The sequence below is a fragment of the Stenella coeruleoalba genome (genome assembly GCF_951394435.1).
Source record: "Stenella coeruleoalba genome assembly, chromosome: 12".
Taxonomy (NCBI): Eukaryota; Metazoa; Chordata; class Mammalia; order Artiodactyla; family Delphinidae; genus Stenella; species Stenella coeruleoalba.
This window is the reverse complement of record NC_137158.1, coordinates 78,331,711-78,351,290: the sequence shown is the minus strand read 5'-3', so window position 1 is coordinate 78,351,290 and position 19,580 is coordinate 78,331,711. Positions and strand designations below refer to the sequence as shown.

At 35.4% G+C, this 19,580-nt stretch overlaps 1 protein-coding gene across 1 annotated transcript in view; it reads right to left on the bottom strand.

Moving 5' to 3' along the window:
- Positions 1-19,580, bottom strand: part of SCAF8 (SR-related CTD associated factor 8) — an 81,848-nt gene that overhangs the window by 4,901 nt on the left and 57,367 nt on the right. Inside the window, 10 exon segments of the mRNA XM_079939043.1 lie at positions 1,021-1,239; positions 3,817-3,885; positions 5,634-5,778; positions 7,394-7,527; positions 9,394-9,550; positions 10,519-10,632; positions 13,140-13,240; positions 16,402-16,595; positions 18,037-18,149; positions 18,408-18,539. Of these exon segments, the coding sequence (XP_079795169.1) occupies positions 1,021-1,239; positions 3,817-3,885; positions 5,634-5,778; positions 7,394-7,527; positions 9,394-9,550; positions 10,519-10,632; positions 13,140-13,240; positions 16,402-16,595; positions 18,037-18,149; positions 18,408-18,539 (1,378 nt within the window).

Here is a 19,580-nt window from a genome sequence, read left to right as displayed (position 1 = left end):
TGGGGCTGCTACCTAAAATCTTTACATGAATCTTTTTAAGTTAAATAAAAATATCAGGTTTTATACTGATTCTCCACCTTTAACAAAAGTCTTTCTAAAGTACAAACAATTCTTAATATACTAACAGTGGTGCCATAAAAGAAGGACTTTGGTCCTGAAGATCCAGGGGCAGTACAGGAATAAAGACACAGACGTAGAGAAAGGACTTGAGGACACCGGGAGGGGGAAGGGTTAGCTGGGACGAAGGGAGAGAGTGGCATGGACATACACTACCGAATGTAAAACAGATAGCTAGTGGGAGGCAGCCACATAGCCCAGGGAGATCAGCTCGGTGCTTTGTGACCACCTAGAGGGGTGGGATAGGGAGTGTGGGAGGGAGACGCAAGAGGGAGGAGATATGGGGATATATGTATACGTATAGCTGATTCACTTTGTTATAAAGCAGAAACTAACACACCATTGTAAAGCAATTATACTCCAAGATGTCAAAGAAAAAAAAAAAAAGATGTATAGTGTAGCCAAAAGAACACTGAGCTTGCAGGTTTAAAAAATCTAAAAAAGAGAGTTTAATTCCTGGCTCTGCTACTTAAAGCCTGTGTGTGGCATCATGCAAGTAAATAAACTGCTTTACGGTTGCAGGAAGAAAAAAAAAAAAAAAAGGACTCGCTGCTTTCAAAACTATATTTATCTTCTAGACCTAGCTGGATATCTGGTAGTAGTTACTTATAACTAATACTTGTTTGTTTTAATCTTTCTGTAAGTATACATATTTTGTGCAATCTTATTTTGATAACACATTAAAACAGTTCCAATAGGCCAAAAACAGGAGGAGAAGGAGTCTTAATGGAAAGGTGTCAAAATCTATACTATCCTGAAGAGAATGCCAAATTTGTTTTTAACAGGAATTTTAGGAGATAAATGTTTTACACATTCATGGCACCTAAGAATTAAACACCAATATAGAGAAGTAGTGATTATGATTTAGCTATGTATCTCTGGGGATTTCTTTTTTCTTTTTACCTGATCTGGTGTTTTCACCAGAAGAAATCTGGTGGTCTATAAGATGAGGTACTTTTTCTTCAGGCTCTGCTTGTTTAGTTGGAGGATTAAAAACACTTCCAGCTGGCAGAGTGGAAGTAGCAAGACTGCTGGCAACAGAACCACCTGGCAAAACAAGGCTACCAAATCCAACATCTTTCACAGTTTCTGGAGTCATAGATAATGGCGGCTGCACTAAAGCTGTTTAAAGAAGGAGAATATATATTTCAGATTTAATTAGCTAATCAATTCATGTGCTAGGTAAAAATATTAAGTATGACCAACACTGGTCTTGCCAAAGTTTTAAATGACTTCCTATCCTCTTTCCCCAATTATTTGGTAAGACTGCTCAGTTAACATGACATATGTGAATTCTCTTCTGGTCCCTTTATTTCGTTTATAATGAAAACTAACTTCTGGCAGCTTGAGTGTTTCACTTAATGGCATCTCTGTATCACCTAGCACATTATATAATAACTGATGCTCAAAGTGACAAATGAGTCATCCTGAAGAAGCTAAATTATATTTAGAAAGCTTCATTTTTTAAAAATAGGGAAAAACAACAATTTTTAGAAATATTTTCAAGAGAAATGTTTAGTAAAATAAGGATCCATACTTAAGAACAAAATCCCAGCAATTAAAAAAAAATCATAATTTTTCAAGGATGCCAGTATGGGAATATCTAAATATAGAGAAATGATTGACGAAAACCAACAAATATGAGAGTGAAAATCTGCCCAATCCCGCTGAATCTGTAAGTACGAGGGTCTTTACATTCACTACCATTTGTCAAATGAGGCAGGAAACTCATCAGGTGAGAACTACACATAAAAAGGTAAAACCATTTCCTTTTTATAAAGATATAAAAAAGGCATAAAGAACGGGTAGAAAAACTCTTCTGTATATGTCACCTGTATGTTAAAAAACTAAGCTAGAGGAGTATAAAAATCACACACAGAATTTCTAGTCAAATTTATTTCACAACACTACTAAATCATGTACTTTGGGATTTTAGAAACTATTATCCTCACATTTAACTCTGGACTACCTAGACAAACTGTTAGCACAGAACAGAGCTGTAAAATTGGGATAAAAATCAACCGGGATCATGTATGGGAATTATGAGAATTAGATAAGACAGTGTGAACAATTAGGGGAGCAGCTGGCACATAGTGGTGTTTCTCCTTCTCCTTTAATTGACCCTCGGTTTTCCAAAATGAACAGTGTAAGGAGAAACAACTGGGAGGGAGGCTCTAAGTAAGGTGAGTCTCTGTGAATGGTGAATTCAGAAACGGCTTCTGAACACTTTTCTAATTTTCAGAAAGAATAAACAATTCTTCCTAATTAACCAACAGTAACACAAAAAGGATTCTAATGTTGTCTAAACACTGAAGGAGAGAAAAGAGTTTAAAAATGTAAGAAAAGTAGGTTATAACACCAAAACGTAAAACTGTATCATATACACTCTCTTTACAATAAAGTCCTTTGGTCTAGTATTAGGTCAAAAAGCTCTCAAAAACTGATGCAGTCATCTCAAAAGAATAGAGAAGTAACATGAAAGGCTCTTACTGTCCAAAAATGAACAAACTGAACTTCAAAAAGAAAGGTGAATGCAACCACTTGGAAGTAAAAATGCATTAATCCATAAACACTACTAAAAGTGAAGGAGAAAAAAGTAGAGGGAAGGGAGTGGAGAAGGAGAAATAAGAGAAATCCTCCCCCACCTTCAGTCACTGGATATCACAGGTAATATCCATAGAACTCATTACTCTGAAAAATTGCACTTACAGGCAAGAATTTAGCTTCTCCTGTACAACTGTACTTCAAGGTAACTAAATACTACTAGTTGATATGAGAAAGTTTTTCTTTACAGAAAAAATCCCTGCTAAGAAATGTGGAAGGAATTACAAAATTCGGAAGGTCACCACTTTGCAACTAATGAAAAGTAGATTCAGCAATAATAATCAAAAGATGAAACCATCTGATGAAAATTTGAAGGGCAACTTTTTTAAATGACCAGGTCCCACTATCTGAATGCTCTGATCCATTATGACATCATTAAAAGTGGGACGGGCTTCCCTGGTGGCGCAGTGGTTGAGAGTCCGCCTGCCGATGCAGGGGACACAGGTTCGTGCCCTGGTCCGGGAAGATCCCACATGCCGCGGAGCGGCTGGGCCCGTGAGCCATGGCCGCTGGGCCTGCGCATCTGCAACCTGTGCTACGCAATGGGAGAGGCCACAACAGTGAGAGGCCTGTGTACCGCAAAAAAAAAAAAGTGGGACATGAAGGCACTGCACAGGCTCCTGATGTGATATAATATCAAGTCCACAGCACCCCACTTGTTAAGTATTCTTATCAAAAAAGTTGAAGCATATTCTAAACAAGCCTATGGTGCTAAAAACTTTCTATTTGCAGGAGATTCAAGGAAGATACCACAAAGAAGCAAAAAAACCAAACCCATTATTTGGGATCTTGCATACAGAAGTGAACTGCTTTTCAACAAGTCAAAGACATGAAGCATTTTTAAAAAGGGGGGTGTGGGTGGGGCTGCTCTAGATTAAGACATTTTATACATAAAACAAAAAACACAAATTTGATACAACAGAGCAAATCTGAACTGTCATATGATACTGTTAATTTGTTAGAAATCATTTAACCCAAAAAATGCATTTGTCTGAAAACTTCTATGATAAAAAAATTAACAATAATTCACAAAAATGAGAACCAACACATTATCACTATCATAAAGAAAGAAAATTCTTAAAGTAGAAAACTCACATGTTGGTACTACTGGTGGAATAGTAGGTGGTGGTACAACAGGTGGTGGAACTGGAGGTGGCATGAAACCTACATGGAAAAAAAAAAGACCAAAAATAAAATAACAAAAAGTGTTACTTTCTTTTAAATCAAACATTCCAACAGCTATAAATGAAATCCTACATTCTTAAAACAGTCATTACTACCTCATATTTATGAATATATTTTCCATTTAAAAAATTACTTTTATATACACTACCTTATTTGATCCTCCGTAAGCTAAGTAAAGCAGAGAGCCCCATCATGAGCATGTACTACTTATTTACTTGGCATGCTCTATGCTGCTGTAAAATCAACGATTAAGTCAAGCTAGGCAACCTGTTTATATGTTAGCATGGTGACTGTACCGGAAGTTAAACATTGTATTTTAAGCAGCTGATAACATTATATGCAATAATGTCATCTGTAAAATGTGCTATTGTACTTCTCTGATGTATATGCTGTTTACCCACTATATCAGAATACTTTTATTAACCTTGGATGTTACTATATTTTATTTTGAGCACTGAAACAAATCTTAATAAAAAATAAGTAAGGAATAAATAAAATAAATTTAATATTGGCTGTTTTATGATTTTAAATATCATATGATCAAACTATAAACCTGCTTCCCTAGCATTTTTAAAATATAGAGCTACCATTAAATTCCAATAGAAAATAGTGGCTAAGAATAACGGGAAAAAAAGATGTGGTTTTCAACAAATGAATGCTAGATAAAGACTCTATAAAATCCATGTGGTATGTTTTTTGAAAAAATCATTTAAAAATACCTTCTGAGAAAAAATTTTAATCACAAATACAGATTTGTGATTGAAGATATCTGATGAGTAGTTTTCCAATATTTAAAATATTAAAAGATAAAGTTCTTATTAAAATCTGCATCAATTTCAAATTATGTATTAAACTGTAATTTAAAAAATTTACATTACATGACAAATTACAATCGTTTTCAGACAATGAATTTACTTTTTGGCCTTGTTGACAGTTTTTAGGAACTCTATTCAATGACTAAGAACTTAAATTACAGAAGTCAATTCAGTACTTCTTTTCTATAGTACACAAATAATTCATGAAGTTCAAAAAAAATAGTTCTGAAAAACAACATATATCGTTTGATCCCTTGTATTATCTCTCTCCTTTATTTGTCTAAGCCTTCCACGATCTAATACGAAAAGCTCTATCTCTAACCTATGTAAGCAATTATTTATATTTAATTGATAAATGTTAAGTAACCTATAGTTTTTACCTAGAAACAATGATTCAAGGAACTTGTTTATCTATAATTTATTAGGTCAAAAAAAGTATTATGAATTCAATTAGCATTTTAAGATATACTATAATTTCTAATGTCAAAATGGAAATCTAATGATTTTTAGGAGGACTAATCTATATAATTTAATGCATACTTTCTGATGAATGGGTGATAACTATAGAGAACTTTTATATAAAAACTTCAACATAAATTTTAAATCATCTTAAGGCATTTCAATGATTTTAAAGGATTCCATTTCTTTTCTGTCAGTGCTTCTTAAAGTGTGGTCCAGCAACAATACGCATCAGCTGGGAACTTGTTCGCAATGCAACTGTCCTGCCCCACCTCAGTTCCACTGACTCAAAAGGAGGCTGGGCCAGCGACCTGTGCTTTAACACGCCCTCCAAGTGATTCGCATGTAAGCTATGGTTTGAGAATCACTGCTCTACAGCGTTTAAACCTGGAAAAAGAACATTTTAAATGATATTCTAAATAGAGTTGAAACGATAAGATGAAAATTTCTTACCAGGAGGTGGCTGTGAAGGGTTAAAACTTGCGCGGAGAAAAGGCGGTGGAGGAATTGGACTGAATCCAGGAGGAGGAACTGGCATTGACACAGGAAATGCTGGTGGGACTAAACTAACTGTAGGCACTGCTGGAGCTACTGGAATCTTTTGTGGATAGAAAATAAAAAGTCCATGTATCATTTTATCCATCTGCAACGATTACATCTTAGGACAACCAAAGATAAATTATTTCTGTTTCTTTTATAGGAAAGTAACAAATATCATTATATTAAGTTGTTTTGGTTTTTTTTTTCTTCCTTTTTGTATTCTTATAAGTGAACTTACTTGAGGTAAAAGCAAGACAGTATTTTTCAACAAACAGTATGTGTAGAGATTGTGAAATCTACCTTACATTCGAGTGATGTAAAGATGTGGGCACCTACTTCAACAGTGAATAGCATGCTCAATTTTACACTGCCATCTCCTACTACGTTTATAATACCTAGCTATATTATGCGATCTAATCACCATTAGGAAGCATGTCACTAACAGCTTTAAAATGGCTGAATTTCTCATTAATTTGTTTTCTACTCTTAATCATAAATCCTTTTACTCATCCTAGGTACAACAATTCCCAAATATTTATCTGTATTATGGCATGGCTGTACCCCTCTCCTAAAGTTCACACTGTATCAATGGTCTATTCAACATCTCAACTTTGCTGTGTAGTAAGACACTTCAAACTTCACACGCATAAAACTGAACTCCCAACTGTCCTTCCCAAACCACACTTCCACAGTCTTTTTCATTCTCAGATAATGGTAACTCCATCTTTCCAATTTCTCAGACCAAAAACCTTGCCTCTGCTCTTCCTCACAACTCAAATCTAACCACGCGCACTGGCCACACCATGACAATACACCTAGGATCTGACGACTTCTCGTTGCCTTCACTGCCATCAGTCCAGTCTGAGCCACCATCATCTCTCACCTGGATTGCTGCAACTTTTAACTGGTCTCTTTGCTTTTATCAATGCCCACTATTCTATTCTCAAAATAGTTGCCAGTGTAATCCTTTAAAACTCTAAGCCAGACTGAGCCACTCCTTTCTTCAAAGTCCTCTAATGGCTCCCCATCTCAGAGTGAAAACCAAAGTCCCCCTAGAGGTCTCACTTACACTAAGTTGCCTCTCACTCACTTTATTCTTGTCCGCTTGTTATTCCAGGAACACACGAAGCATGCTCCTGGCTGCAGGCCTTTGCACTGGTTGTTCCCTCTGCCTCTAACGCTTGCTTCAGATAGCCACGTGACTAATTGCCTCAGCAACTTTAAGTTGTGGCTCAAATGTCTTGTTCTCAATTAAGTTTACCTCACCATTTTATTTAAAATTTTAAACACCTACCTAGGCACTCTTGTACTACCTTCTCCCCTCCACAGTATCTTATAAACTTATTAATTTTATATTTTCTGTCTCCCCTATTGAGAACAAACTCTCCGTAAGGGAAGGGATTTGTGTTTGTTTTTTTTTCCCACTGATGTATCCCTATTCCAGGTGCCTAGAACAGTGAATGTCACAGAGCAGGCAATCAATAAATATTTGTTCAATAAATAAACATTTAAATATGGATTACACTTTTTCTAAAAAGAAAATTTCAAAAATGCTTATATTTAGTATTAATATATTTTGGACAATTTCTTCCAAGTTTTATGAAGTAAAGATGTGAGTAAAAACAAAACTGTAAAACACCACATTAAACAATAAAAAAACACCCAGCACTAACCTGTAACATAGCAACAGGTGGAGGGAAAACCTCTGCCTGGGTTGTGACCACTGTCTCCTTTTCAACTGGAGGTGGGCTCTGAGTTGTCTGGACCGTCTCTTTAACGGGTTCTGAGCTTTTCACACTTTCCCACTCTAAACAAAATATTTGAAATTGATTTCCTCTGGATAGGTGCAATTTTTCATTTTATATGTACACATTTATTTCACATCTGAATAGTCCTTCATCTACCTTGGCACATCTTTTAAGATGTGTCCACAGCTGTCGGTGCCAACCTATTTGGTTCTGCTGAGATAAATCTGATTAGGGTACTAAGGAGTTCAAAGCAGCATGACATGAGGCACAAATCAAAGACACTAAAATATTCAGTCTAGAGAAAACACTTAAAAGGGATATAACAGATACGTATCTCAAAGGCTGTCTGATTTAAGACAAACCAACCTTATTCTATATTTAGTCATAAGGCATAAGGGGAAACAACAAGTACTAACCCAGTACAGAAAGATCTTTCTGAAAATACAAAAAAATGCAAAAATAGAACAAAGAGGTTCCTCCACAGGTTCGCCTCCCTTAAAGCTCAAAGTCATGAGAATGACTAGTAAGACCACATGACTTCGCCCCTCTGCACCTCTCTGACTTCATCTCCTACTACTCACTCCTCACTATGCTCAAGCCATACTGGTCTCACGACTTTCTAACAGACTTGGCGCTTGCTGTTCTCTCTGTATGAAACACTCTTACCCAGATAGCTGCATGTCTCACACCTCTGAATACCACCTTCTCCATTAGACTCTCTTCAACCACTTAAAACTCCAATAGCTCCACACCCATACTGCCTATCCCCTTTCCCTGTTTTTTCTTCTTAGAACTTAACCAACACTGAAATACTACCTAGTTTATCTATCTTATTTATTATCCATTTTTTTCCCACTAGAACATGGGTTGGCAAACTCTTCCTATTTGTAAGTATTTTAGATTGTGCGGGCCATGTGTTCTCTGTTACAATGACTCAACTGTTGTTGAATTTTAAAAAGTCATATACAATAGGTAAACACAACTGAGCATGGCTGTGTTTCAATAAAACTTTATTTACCGAACAGGCTGCCAGTAAGATCTGGCCCATGGGCTGTTGTCAACCCCTGTACTACAATGTGCACTCCAAGAGAGGAAGGATTTTTGTCTGTCTCACTGCTATAATCCCAGCTCCTAAAGTTATGCCTGGCACACAGTAGGAACTGAAATATTTTTTGAATGAATAAATGTTCTGGAGGAACATCCATCCAAAAAGGAGAGAGAAAGACAGCGAGAGAGAATGACAAGAAGAAAACAACTGAAAAAGTGTTTGAAAATATGTACATTGGCCTGAGAACAAAAATACTATTCTGAAAATTAGCTAATTTTAGTAGAAGAGCTAAGATATCAAGAAATAAGTATAACATATTTCAATTCTTTCCCAAGCATCCATTATTCTGTGAATTTATAACTGAAAAATTTTAAAACAAAAAGACAAATTTTTCAAAAGAACGGGCCAGATTATCACTTGGTTGTAAGCTTTCTAAAGCAACATGAATCTGAACTACAGCTCTCTGAGATTCTATTCCTGGCATCCTCAACATAGATACTAATCAAAATAGTCTAGGAAGCTTTTTAAGGGAATTTCCTAAATCCCCGGTTCTCATTGAAACTCAAGTGACTGAAAAACTTAGTCTTTACAAGCCTCCATACATACAATGCTCTCCAAGACTGAAACCTTTTTAAAAGACATATATAAAAATGCTACATTTAGAGTTTTAGAACACTATCTATATACTCTGACATTTATGGAATAGACCCCATTAAGTATACACATTGAACAGGGTGATGTTTCACTTTTTCCCCTCTTCTGCAGGATGGGGAAGATCCAGGAAATAAACACAATTCACCCCAACATGTAAAACTCTTATCAATTACAACCCCTCAAGCATATTTTTAAACAATAAAACTACCCACAGGGCTCTTACCAGTATTTACAGTTTCCTGATCAATCATGCCTCCTTCTGCAAAACCTTCCAAGTCATCCACTTTAACTTTTTCCCATGGTATATATGTTACTCCAAGATCCACATCCCAGAATTGTTTGTATTCTGTTTTTACACCTTTGTTTAAAGCCCAAGCAATCTATCAGGAATGAGGAGAGGAAAAAAGAAAGCTCATGTTTACTGTAAAAACAAGGTAAAACATACAAAATCATATGCTAACAATGCAAATATGAATAAAATTAGTTTTAAAAATCAGCTGGACAGGCAAAGCATCACTGCTGGAATAACAGTAGCCAATGAAATTTTTTCCATGTATTTTCTGATTTTGTTTGTAAAATAAAACCTGCATTAGATAGCGGTGGTGTTTATAATATGGGATTTATTTCCACTTCTTACTATGGCCTTAAAACAACACATTTCCAGAAATAAACCAAATCTACTTTTCACCATAAAAATGTCAACCTACATTAGCGATAATTAGAATAGTTAAACAAAATCTTGGTACTCCAAGAGACCAGTGACACTTTAGCTTACATAAACTCTCTGCCATAAAATGAGAAAGCACGGGCATATTAACTCCCTTGAAAGTAATTTAAAAATTTTTAATTCAGTTGCTAAAACTATGGAATAAATTAACTCCAAATAGCAGAAATAAAATGTAAATTAGTTATAAGAAGTAAAAATGGAAAAATACACAATAAATACTCAAAGACTAAGAGGAAACAAATATACATAAATAAACCCTTCACAAGGGCCTGAGTTGTATAAGACAAGATGTTAAAAAGGAGACATTAATAATATAATTAAGGGGTAGGATTAGGAAGCATTGGGAAGGAGTGAATGAAAGACAAACTTGTAAAAATGAAAAAGTTCTGCTCATAAAATGGTGCCCGGGTTGACTAAGAATACCGTGCATGTGTGATTTTGAAGAACTGCTTGAATAAAATTTTGGTTATTGTTTTACCTATAGCCAAATTCTATAATTTAACAATACTGAAATAATAAATTTGTCAAGGTTTGCCTATAACATTAAAGAAGAAGATGAATTAAATACAGGAAACATTCTAACAATCCAATAAAATAAGAGCACGTGCCCCCCAATCTCACCTTAATGACCTTGGACCCAATTTTATAGGACCCGGAACTAAGTTTCTGAAGAGCCCGAAATGCATCTTGTCGATGAACCATGCAGACATAAGCACAGCCCCTGGGAGGAATCATCTATTAAAAAAATTATTTTCTTTAGAAAGGGTGTTATGAGGAGGGCAAGTCATTTCTGGCATTTTATAGTTTTAATGGAACAGAATATTGATTATTAATACTGAATTGTTTCCCCTTTTCTTCCTCCAGCTATCTGTTTATTGGTAAAATTCAAGCACAATCAGTTGAAAAAAAAATTCAGAAGCTAGTTGGGTCTCATTCTAAGCCATTATATATGTGAAATCTTGAATATCACGTGTCAACTAAAGTTTTAACACACAATGAAGAGCTATTAAAACAAAGCAATGTATAGACGTGTATATAATACCACCAGATAAAAGGAAAACAATACTGTACGGCCAACATATTTGAAGGCATACAATTTATTTACAGTAGCATTTAAATTTTGCCAAATGTTATGTTGAGTAATGTGAGAAGGATTTTGTTTGGGGGAAGTATCTTATCCTTAATATAAAGTCCAAAATCTACAACAAATAATAAAACTAAAGCTTTTCAATTTTATAAAACTTAACTTTGTCCAAGTACTTCTGGACAAAGATTTTAATATGAATAAGAAGATAGCCTCAGTGTAAGGATCTCAAGAGGTTTATTTACAAAGCATTTAACTACTCTATTAACTACCAGATCATAAAATTATCTTTAATGTATTAACTCAGAAAAATACACAGAGCATTTCAGTTTCTTTATGAAGAACTCAAAAGGTATTCATCACTTTGTTAGTACTTAATACCTAATAAGCTCTCGCTGTCAAAGTAACGCTTCCCTCAGCCTTGCTAACAGCTGTCACTTTAATACCAAATTTCTTGAAAGAGAAGTCTATCCAACCCCTTATACAATTCATCTCTTGCAATGTAGATCCAACCCCTTACCAACCCACCGAAAATATTTTCTTCGAGCTAATGACCTACAAAATGCTAAATCTAATGGACTTTTCTCAGTCTTCAAACTCCCCCAAAACGAAGTGAAAGGTTTATAAATCTTCCATTAATTTTTCAAATCCTGGATTTTATCACTAGCCATTCAGTACACTTCAGTTCACAAAATAACTTAGTGCCTATTACTTTTAAGTACTACACTCTTAAAAGGTAATACAGAAGAAGAGGGAGACAAGGCAAACTAATGTCCAAATGACTGTGGTATAAGAAAGACTACAAACGTCATAAGCAACGTGAAAATACAAAATGCTACTTGGATTCGGGATCTGTTCAGAGCAGTGATTCCTGGCTTTGCATCAAAATCACCTGCGTAATTATGGCACTTTGATAAGAATCTAAAGGTACTGATAATGGGCATCCCTATATGGGCATCCCTATTTTTTCAAATGTCAACCCGTTTCTGATATGCAGCTAGAGCTGAGAACCACTAGTTTAAAGGCAGCGGAAAATCAGAAAAAATTTCAGAGGTTATATGATCACAGACTCAGAGATTACTTATGTTCTGACAGGTGAAATTTAAAAAGACGAAAAGAGAAGCCTACAACACTTTCATGGTGTAAAAAGAGGAATCTGAAATACCTAAGTTGAAACACTCAGCCAATTACCTATTAATTAACCAATCAATCAGCTATTTATTATCTGTGTAACTTAGACAAATCATTTAGATTCCTCACTGGTAAAATAACAATATTTGAATTACTTAACCAGCTTCTTGTGAGGCTCCAAAGAGATCATACATAGTTGAAAGTAAAATACAAAATGGTCAAATTCAATTTAAATAAAGAGTGCTGTTATTAACACCAAAAAGTCAAGTTTGGCCATATAAGGAATGTTGAGAATATAAGGAATCTAAGACTAGAAAGGAAAACCAGCCAATTTCCTGGTAAATAATGATAAAAAGGTCCAATAGACATAAAAGTATAATAACAGTGAATAAAATCAGAGAGTTAAGGAACAAGACTCCTCAAATGACTATTCCATTATCTTTAGCCTCAAGGAAAAACAATAGCCCTGCAGGAGGAAGAAAATACTCAAAGGTGGAGACTGGGTACACTGAAAGAATCAAGCTGAGGAGTGATAGAGCTATGCTGTGGCCACAGAGGTTTTCTTGCCTCAGGTTTGCTCTGAGAGGAAGAGAAGGGGAAGGGGTGGGAAGTGCCTGGCAAAAGACTGGGACCTCAAGTCCAGTTGTGTCTCCACCATTACCTATGTGCTCATGTGCAGGTGATTACAATTCTAACTCAGTTTCTTCACTTTCGTTAAAAAAGAAATTAAACAATATCACACATAACGGTTCCTGCTAACTCAAACATTCGATGTTTTTAGGAATCAAGTGCTATTACATTGCTATAAAACTCCTAAGAATATTTTGTTAGACTTCCATTTAAAAAAGGAAAATTAATTAAGCAGAGAGATAAGCAACAGCAGAGTAAACATAAAAACGATTAGAGTCGAACAATCCTTTTAAAATTTGATTAAAGGCAGATATTGCTGGGCTAATTAGGAACCAAAGTGACTCTGAAAACTCCCTATTTTTTTTTAACTTTAAATTATTTAAGAACTGATACTTACATTAATGGATTCAATCTGTCCAAACTCTTCAAACAGGTTGGTTAAATCTTGCTGTGTTGCCTTCTTGTCTACCTGGCCAACCCACAGAGTAGTACTACATACTGTCAAGATATAAGAGACAAATAACCCAAATCACATAGACAGTTACTTCTTTCAAGTAGCTGAGGAAAAAACACTAGTAACAATAATAAATTAAAATTTCAGATAGTATATTTTAAATACTTGTTAACAGACATTTTTATGTTATGTTTAAAATCAACTAAAATACCAGGTACCCATTCACATCTATGCCAAGTCAACTTCTTGCATTATCACCTGTCCTCAAGCGTGGCAGCACACATCAGTCACCTGTGGATATGTGGAACCCACTCTAAAAGATGATGGAAGGTATGGGGTATGACAGATCAGGAACTGGGAGTTTTAAAATTCTGTAGGTGATTCTAGTGTGCAACAAAGTTTCAAAACCACTTCTCATTGCAATCCTATCTGTGTACCTTTTAAGTATCTTTCTGTACTGGAATGATTAAATGGATGTTTCTCCTAAATCAACAGTTAAATCTTATCCTTAAGGAAAGAATAATTATACACAAAAAATATATATACAAAAAGGAAAAGGCTAATTTAGAACTCATTATCATGAAAGACTTAGGGATACTTAAGGGCTGGAAGCCACTTCCCTTTAAGAAATAAATGCTACACGTGAGACATCTTGCCTACTTTGAGCTGCACTGTTCATGTCTCCATGAACATCTCCTTTTCCTGAAAACACTGACTTTAAAAATATTTACAGCTGATATATTTGCAGAGTTTTAATATATTTGGATTTATGTCAATGTCATTTAAAAAAAAAGAAGTTTCCAGCTTTTGGGTTATCTTTCATCTACAACACAGCCTAGAGCAGGTTTTACTCTAGAGCTAAGATGTCACCATTGCAATGTGGGTTTCACATTACATTCTACTGAATGTGGGTTTCAATCAGGTCTCCATCTCTCTACTCTGGCTGGTCAGACCTTGAACGTCTTCCAGGCCTGTGTGAGCTTTAGGAACCTGTTCAGCTAACAGATGCCTGGAAATTGCTCTTTCCCTGCTCTTTGTTCTTTGCTTCATGCAGTCTTACCCTGTGCATAAATAACTTAATATTCAACCAAAGTCTCAAAGGGCAACATATTAGTTTTCTTTTGCTGCTGTAACAAAACACCACAAACTTAGTACCTTAAAACACAAAAGGTATTCTCTTACAGCTCTGGGGGTCTAAAATGAGTCAACAAGGCTGCATTCCTTCTGGAGGCCCTAGGAGAGAATTTGTTTCTTTGCCTTTGCTAGCTTCTACAAGCTATCTGCACTCCTCAGCTCATGGTCCCAACCCTCCATCTTCAAAGCCAACAGTGTAGCACTTACCAATCTCTTTCTCCTTTCCACATTCACATCACCTTTTCTCTCTGACCCTCTCCTCTTGTTTCCCTCTTATTAGGACCCTTGGATTACACTGGGCCCTTCTGGACAATCCAAGTTAATCTCCCCATCTCAAGATCCTTATTAATCAGATATACAAATGTAAGGTAACATATTTACAAGCTCCAGTGATTTGGACATGGACATCTCTGGGTGACCACTATTCAACCTACCACCAACCCTTAGCAAATTTCTGGACCTCTTTCACTGAACAGTTCCCACCTCTTCATTACTCTGTTCTACATATTATAGCTGCCTTAATCTCCCCAAAATCTGTTCCATGTTTCCCCTACTCTTTTGATATTGTCTCTCTACAAATTTTTCCCATGGACAACTCCATTTCCCCCCCCAGAAAGTAATGAGTCTCCTCCATCCCATGAGAAGGGGACACTTGATTCTTAGAATGTTACTCTTTGTTGATGTTTCACAGCCCCTGGACTATTCATGAAAACTCATGTTCTAAGAACCAATGGGCAGAGAAACACTACCACATGTGTTTAAAATGTGTTGGGACCACATCAAATTGTTATTGCTTCTCAGTAGAGTTTTGAGGTAAAAGACAAGATATACTTCTCACTGTATTTTCTTATGTCCTTTCTAAACTTTTTAATTGTGTGTTTTACCCATGAAAATAAAACAGCAACAGAAAATAAATTCCACGGTCAATAACTATGTAAACGGTGGCAACGACACATGACAAGTTAGGTAAGGAACTAAATAAGAGACTCCACGTAAAAGCCCATCATAAAAATCGTTATTCTGAACGTCCTAATAGCAATCATGGGAGGAGGCACAGTTGAGATTTTACGATCAGACTTCTGACATTATTTATCAGACAGCACGAAAATGTTTGAATTTTGTCCCTCACCCTAAGGGATAAATAGAAACTTTCAGAGTTAGGAATGTCAACATTACTAAATTAACAATGGCTCTCATAATCAGGTAAGATTCTGGAAAGATAGCCAAGGCTTGTTCAAATGGCTGGAATTCAGTAAGCTGGCGTCGCCTTTACTCCTAAGCCTCGATTTCTAGGATGCTTCAGCATTATAAATTATACCAGTTATTCATCTATCTCCATGGCAGAAGGAGTTCATTTGGATACATTCAGAAATTAGATAACCTGATCAGTGTTTCGCTCTTGGCGAAGAATGACAATTTACTTCCTTTTATGTACTTTATCCATCTGCAGTCTGTTGATTCACCTTAAAAGTCATAACCCGCTAAGAATCGTTTAGGCAGAATTTGGCACTAATTACAAATTATTTTCCTAGACCTCACATGCCTACCAAGTCAACTCTCCTGCAGCACTCTCCCAAAACAAACTCCCACTACTACCAAATGTGTTCTAATCATACATTATAGATTAACATATAAAGGAGGGAAAGTTTTTACGAGAGAAATCTCTCCTTCAGTACTGATCCAGTAAGTTTATAATTAGCTTTAAAATTTGCATTCTTCCTATAATAATTACTCCTACAGACCTAGTGTTCATAATTGGTTAGGACACTGTGCATAGAAGTCACGGGTGTCCATGAAACAGACACGAGGCCTAGGACACTTTATAAATCATTAATCAAGTCATATTTTCTAACTAGCATTAAAAAAAAAAACTCTCAATGACTTTAGTACTTGAGTAGAAACTGCTATTCCTTTTCCTTTTCTCCTCTATCACATTATAAAACCCCAAAATATAATTACTCATATACCAAAACAGGTATTTAACCTCTTAGTCTGAAAATAAGGTTGGGAGACATTGTAACAGATACTATTTTCTCAATGTTATTGAAACCAAAGCTTGTACGTCACTTACCACTTAATGTTTTAGATCTAATTGGAGGCAATCCCTTCTTCTGTCGTTCTTTCTCCCTTTCTCTAGCTCTTCTTTCACTTGAGTATGAACGTGATGATTTCCTTTTTCTTTCTCTAGAGCGAGAGCGTGATCGCTTTCTGTGTTTACGCTTTCGAGAACCAGACCGTGACCTAGACCTTCGTTTTCTTGGTGACCTACAAAAAAAATCTTATTTTACTTCTAATGACAAAGTTATTCTTCTATCGAATTTCTCACTTGTAGGTGGAGCGGGGGCGAGACTGTCTGGTATTTAGCTACCTTTTAAAAAACATTCAAGCATAATCAAGTATCAAATATGTATTTTCTCAAATCTCTATACTGCTTAGGTCCACACTAGTCACAGATGTTTGTTTGCAATGATTCTTACTGAACCACAACCACAAGGAAGAGTAAGAGATTCTAGTAAGGCCTCACTTTCTCTTAGGGTCTTCCAACTCTTTTTTCAAACAAGAGTCAAGAACAGGGATGAAAGATGGAAGAAAACAAAAAGATTCTTTAGGTGACAAAGATGTTACATTCTTAAAATTAAGAAACAAAGAATGTTTTCAACAGAACATTAGGCCACTATACAATTCTGTTTACAAGTTTTCAATTTCTAAAATCTCCTGTGCTTGACTTTACAATATAATGTGATACTGAAATACTGTTTCTTTTTTCCTGCCAGTCATATGCCATTGAACTCTCTTCAAAATACTTAGTAGGGAGGTGTTGCTAAGACAAATAAAGAAGTTGCTAAGACAAAGAAGTTTCAGCACTAACACTGTAATTCACTGCAGAGAGGTCAGCTTAGAGAAAGATGAACTGACAGGCTCTCATTTGCAAGAGGCAAATACAAGTAAGTTCTTGAAACACGTAAGAAATGACTGAAAAAGTCATCACGGATACTGCCTCTCTTCCAGCATTCGCTGTTCAGATTTTCTGGGTATTTGTGTGTAGAAAATAGGGCATTAAAATGTTAAAGATTAATGACTTTAAGTTTTAAGACAGTTTATAGCAAAAACAATATACACATGCTACGAGAAAATTTACCAGGTTAAGAATAAGGCGCCTCCAACTCAATCTGAATGAGCATGCACATTAGTGAGCCTCAGCCGTGCTGAACAGCCCACAAAGAAACCATTTCTAGGGTATGTTTTGTAACAGTCTGATATGCTTAATGTTTATAAAAATAATTTTTGTAGTTTTATTTTTATAATCATTTTTGGTATTATGAGATGAAATGGAATGTGAGAAATACAATGGAGTTTCTAATACTGGTCCTCTACAGCTTGATTTAAGTGTTGTTCAGGGGCAATAATACCCTAAGCTGACTATCATGATGTTATTAACTAAAACCAGATATAACCCCAAATCCAAGTCTCGTGATACTGCCGTGACTCATGCAAATTATTCAAATAAATGGCCACAGCCACACCCAATTAAAAACAGAACACATGTTTTCTGTTTTTTGAAGTTCTGAATTACTTCTTCCTGAGAGAATGTCACTCTCAGAAAACATTTTCTTTAATCTTGATGCAAAGAAATAAAGGATGCAAAAAAGTAAAGCCAACAATTTAAATGTTCGCACACAGCTATTCTTAAATAGTATTGTAGAACCTTGAACGAGATCGTGAATGCGTTCTTGATCTGGAGCGAACAGCCACTTTCTTTGCTTCCTGTTCAAAGATCTCCTCTTCTACTCCATCTTGCCCTTCATCTATATCCATATCCTTGAAAGTCAAAAGAACAGCAGACAAAATGCCTAGTTGAGATTCAGCGTGTATTGGTAATTCTGCCTTACAAAATATTCACCATAGTAGCATTAATGACTAATAGTAAAATGGTAAGAATGTGGAGCTTAATGAGTAGGAAAAAACCATTCAGGTTTACATTATTTACATACAATAAAAATTATTACTATATTTTAAGATTTTTTTTCTGTAATTAATTTTATAAATTTATGCCCCAGAAAAACATTTACTTTTTACCTGTTGCTGAATATCTATGGAATCATCCAAATTTGCTTCAGGTTCAAGGAAATGCTGTTGACTGCTCCCTTGTGATGGTGACACAGAATGCTCTGACCCAAATGTTCCTTCTTGACTATCCTGAGGAGTTGCCTATTGAGAATGTACACAAACACACAAACATTGGGAAATAATGAATATTATGAATATTGTTACAAATGAAACATCACAATTACAATTTTAAAAAGGAGCCCAATACCTAAAGAAATCCCACTACATCTTTTATGATCAATCTAAAATGGCACTTTTGTATAAATCCAAGTTTACTTAAAAGCACAGAATACCTCCATAAAAGGGAGATATTATAACACTAGAAAGAATGGTAAGATAAAGTAGGTCTCCAAACAAATTTTATATTGTGGAAAATATAAACTACCAAGAATAAAGGGACTGTATCATGAATGATATATAAAGAACTAAGTCACCCAACTGCACGTGTAGAAGCAAAACGAAGCTCAAACCCCAATATCAAAATCACTGATCTTGCAAAATCAGTTCTCAACTTGGGTCTTTTTCAACCTCCACCTCTAGGAATTGACAAAAGAGTATAAGGAAGTACTCAAATATGTAAAATATTTCAGAAAGACTAATAGAAGTTAGGCAATGCAGCCTAATTATAGGAAAAACTAAAATTTAAACCGTTTTGCCCCCCTAGGACTAGAATTACAGCAACTTGCTATAGGGATACTGCTTACATGGTACTAATCAGTATGAACTTGACTAGCAATTACATACACTATGGTGTTAACTAAAATTGAGAAACTGATTATTATGAAGAAATGACTCCCTAGTTAAACATTCCTAAAACATGATCCCACAGGTGTTGAGGATTAGTAAGAAGAGTTGGTACACAAGTTGGGGACTATTATAATAATTAACAGAAAAGAGCAACTCAAAACTACTGTTCCCTTGCTACAAACTCTGTGATTGTGAACCAAGTTACTCCAACTCTGAATTTGTCTCCCTACATGTAAAAGGAATACAACCACAGTGATTATAAAAAACAATATTGTATTATAAATTTCAAAGTTGCTAAGAAACTAAATCTTAATTGTTCCCACCACAAAAAAGAAATGATAATTATTTGACATGATAGAGGTGTTAGCTAACACTACAGAGGTAATCATATCCCAA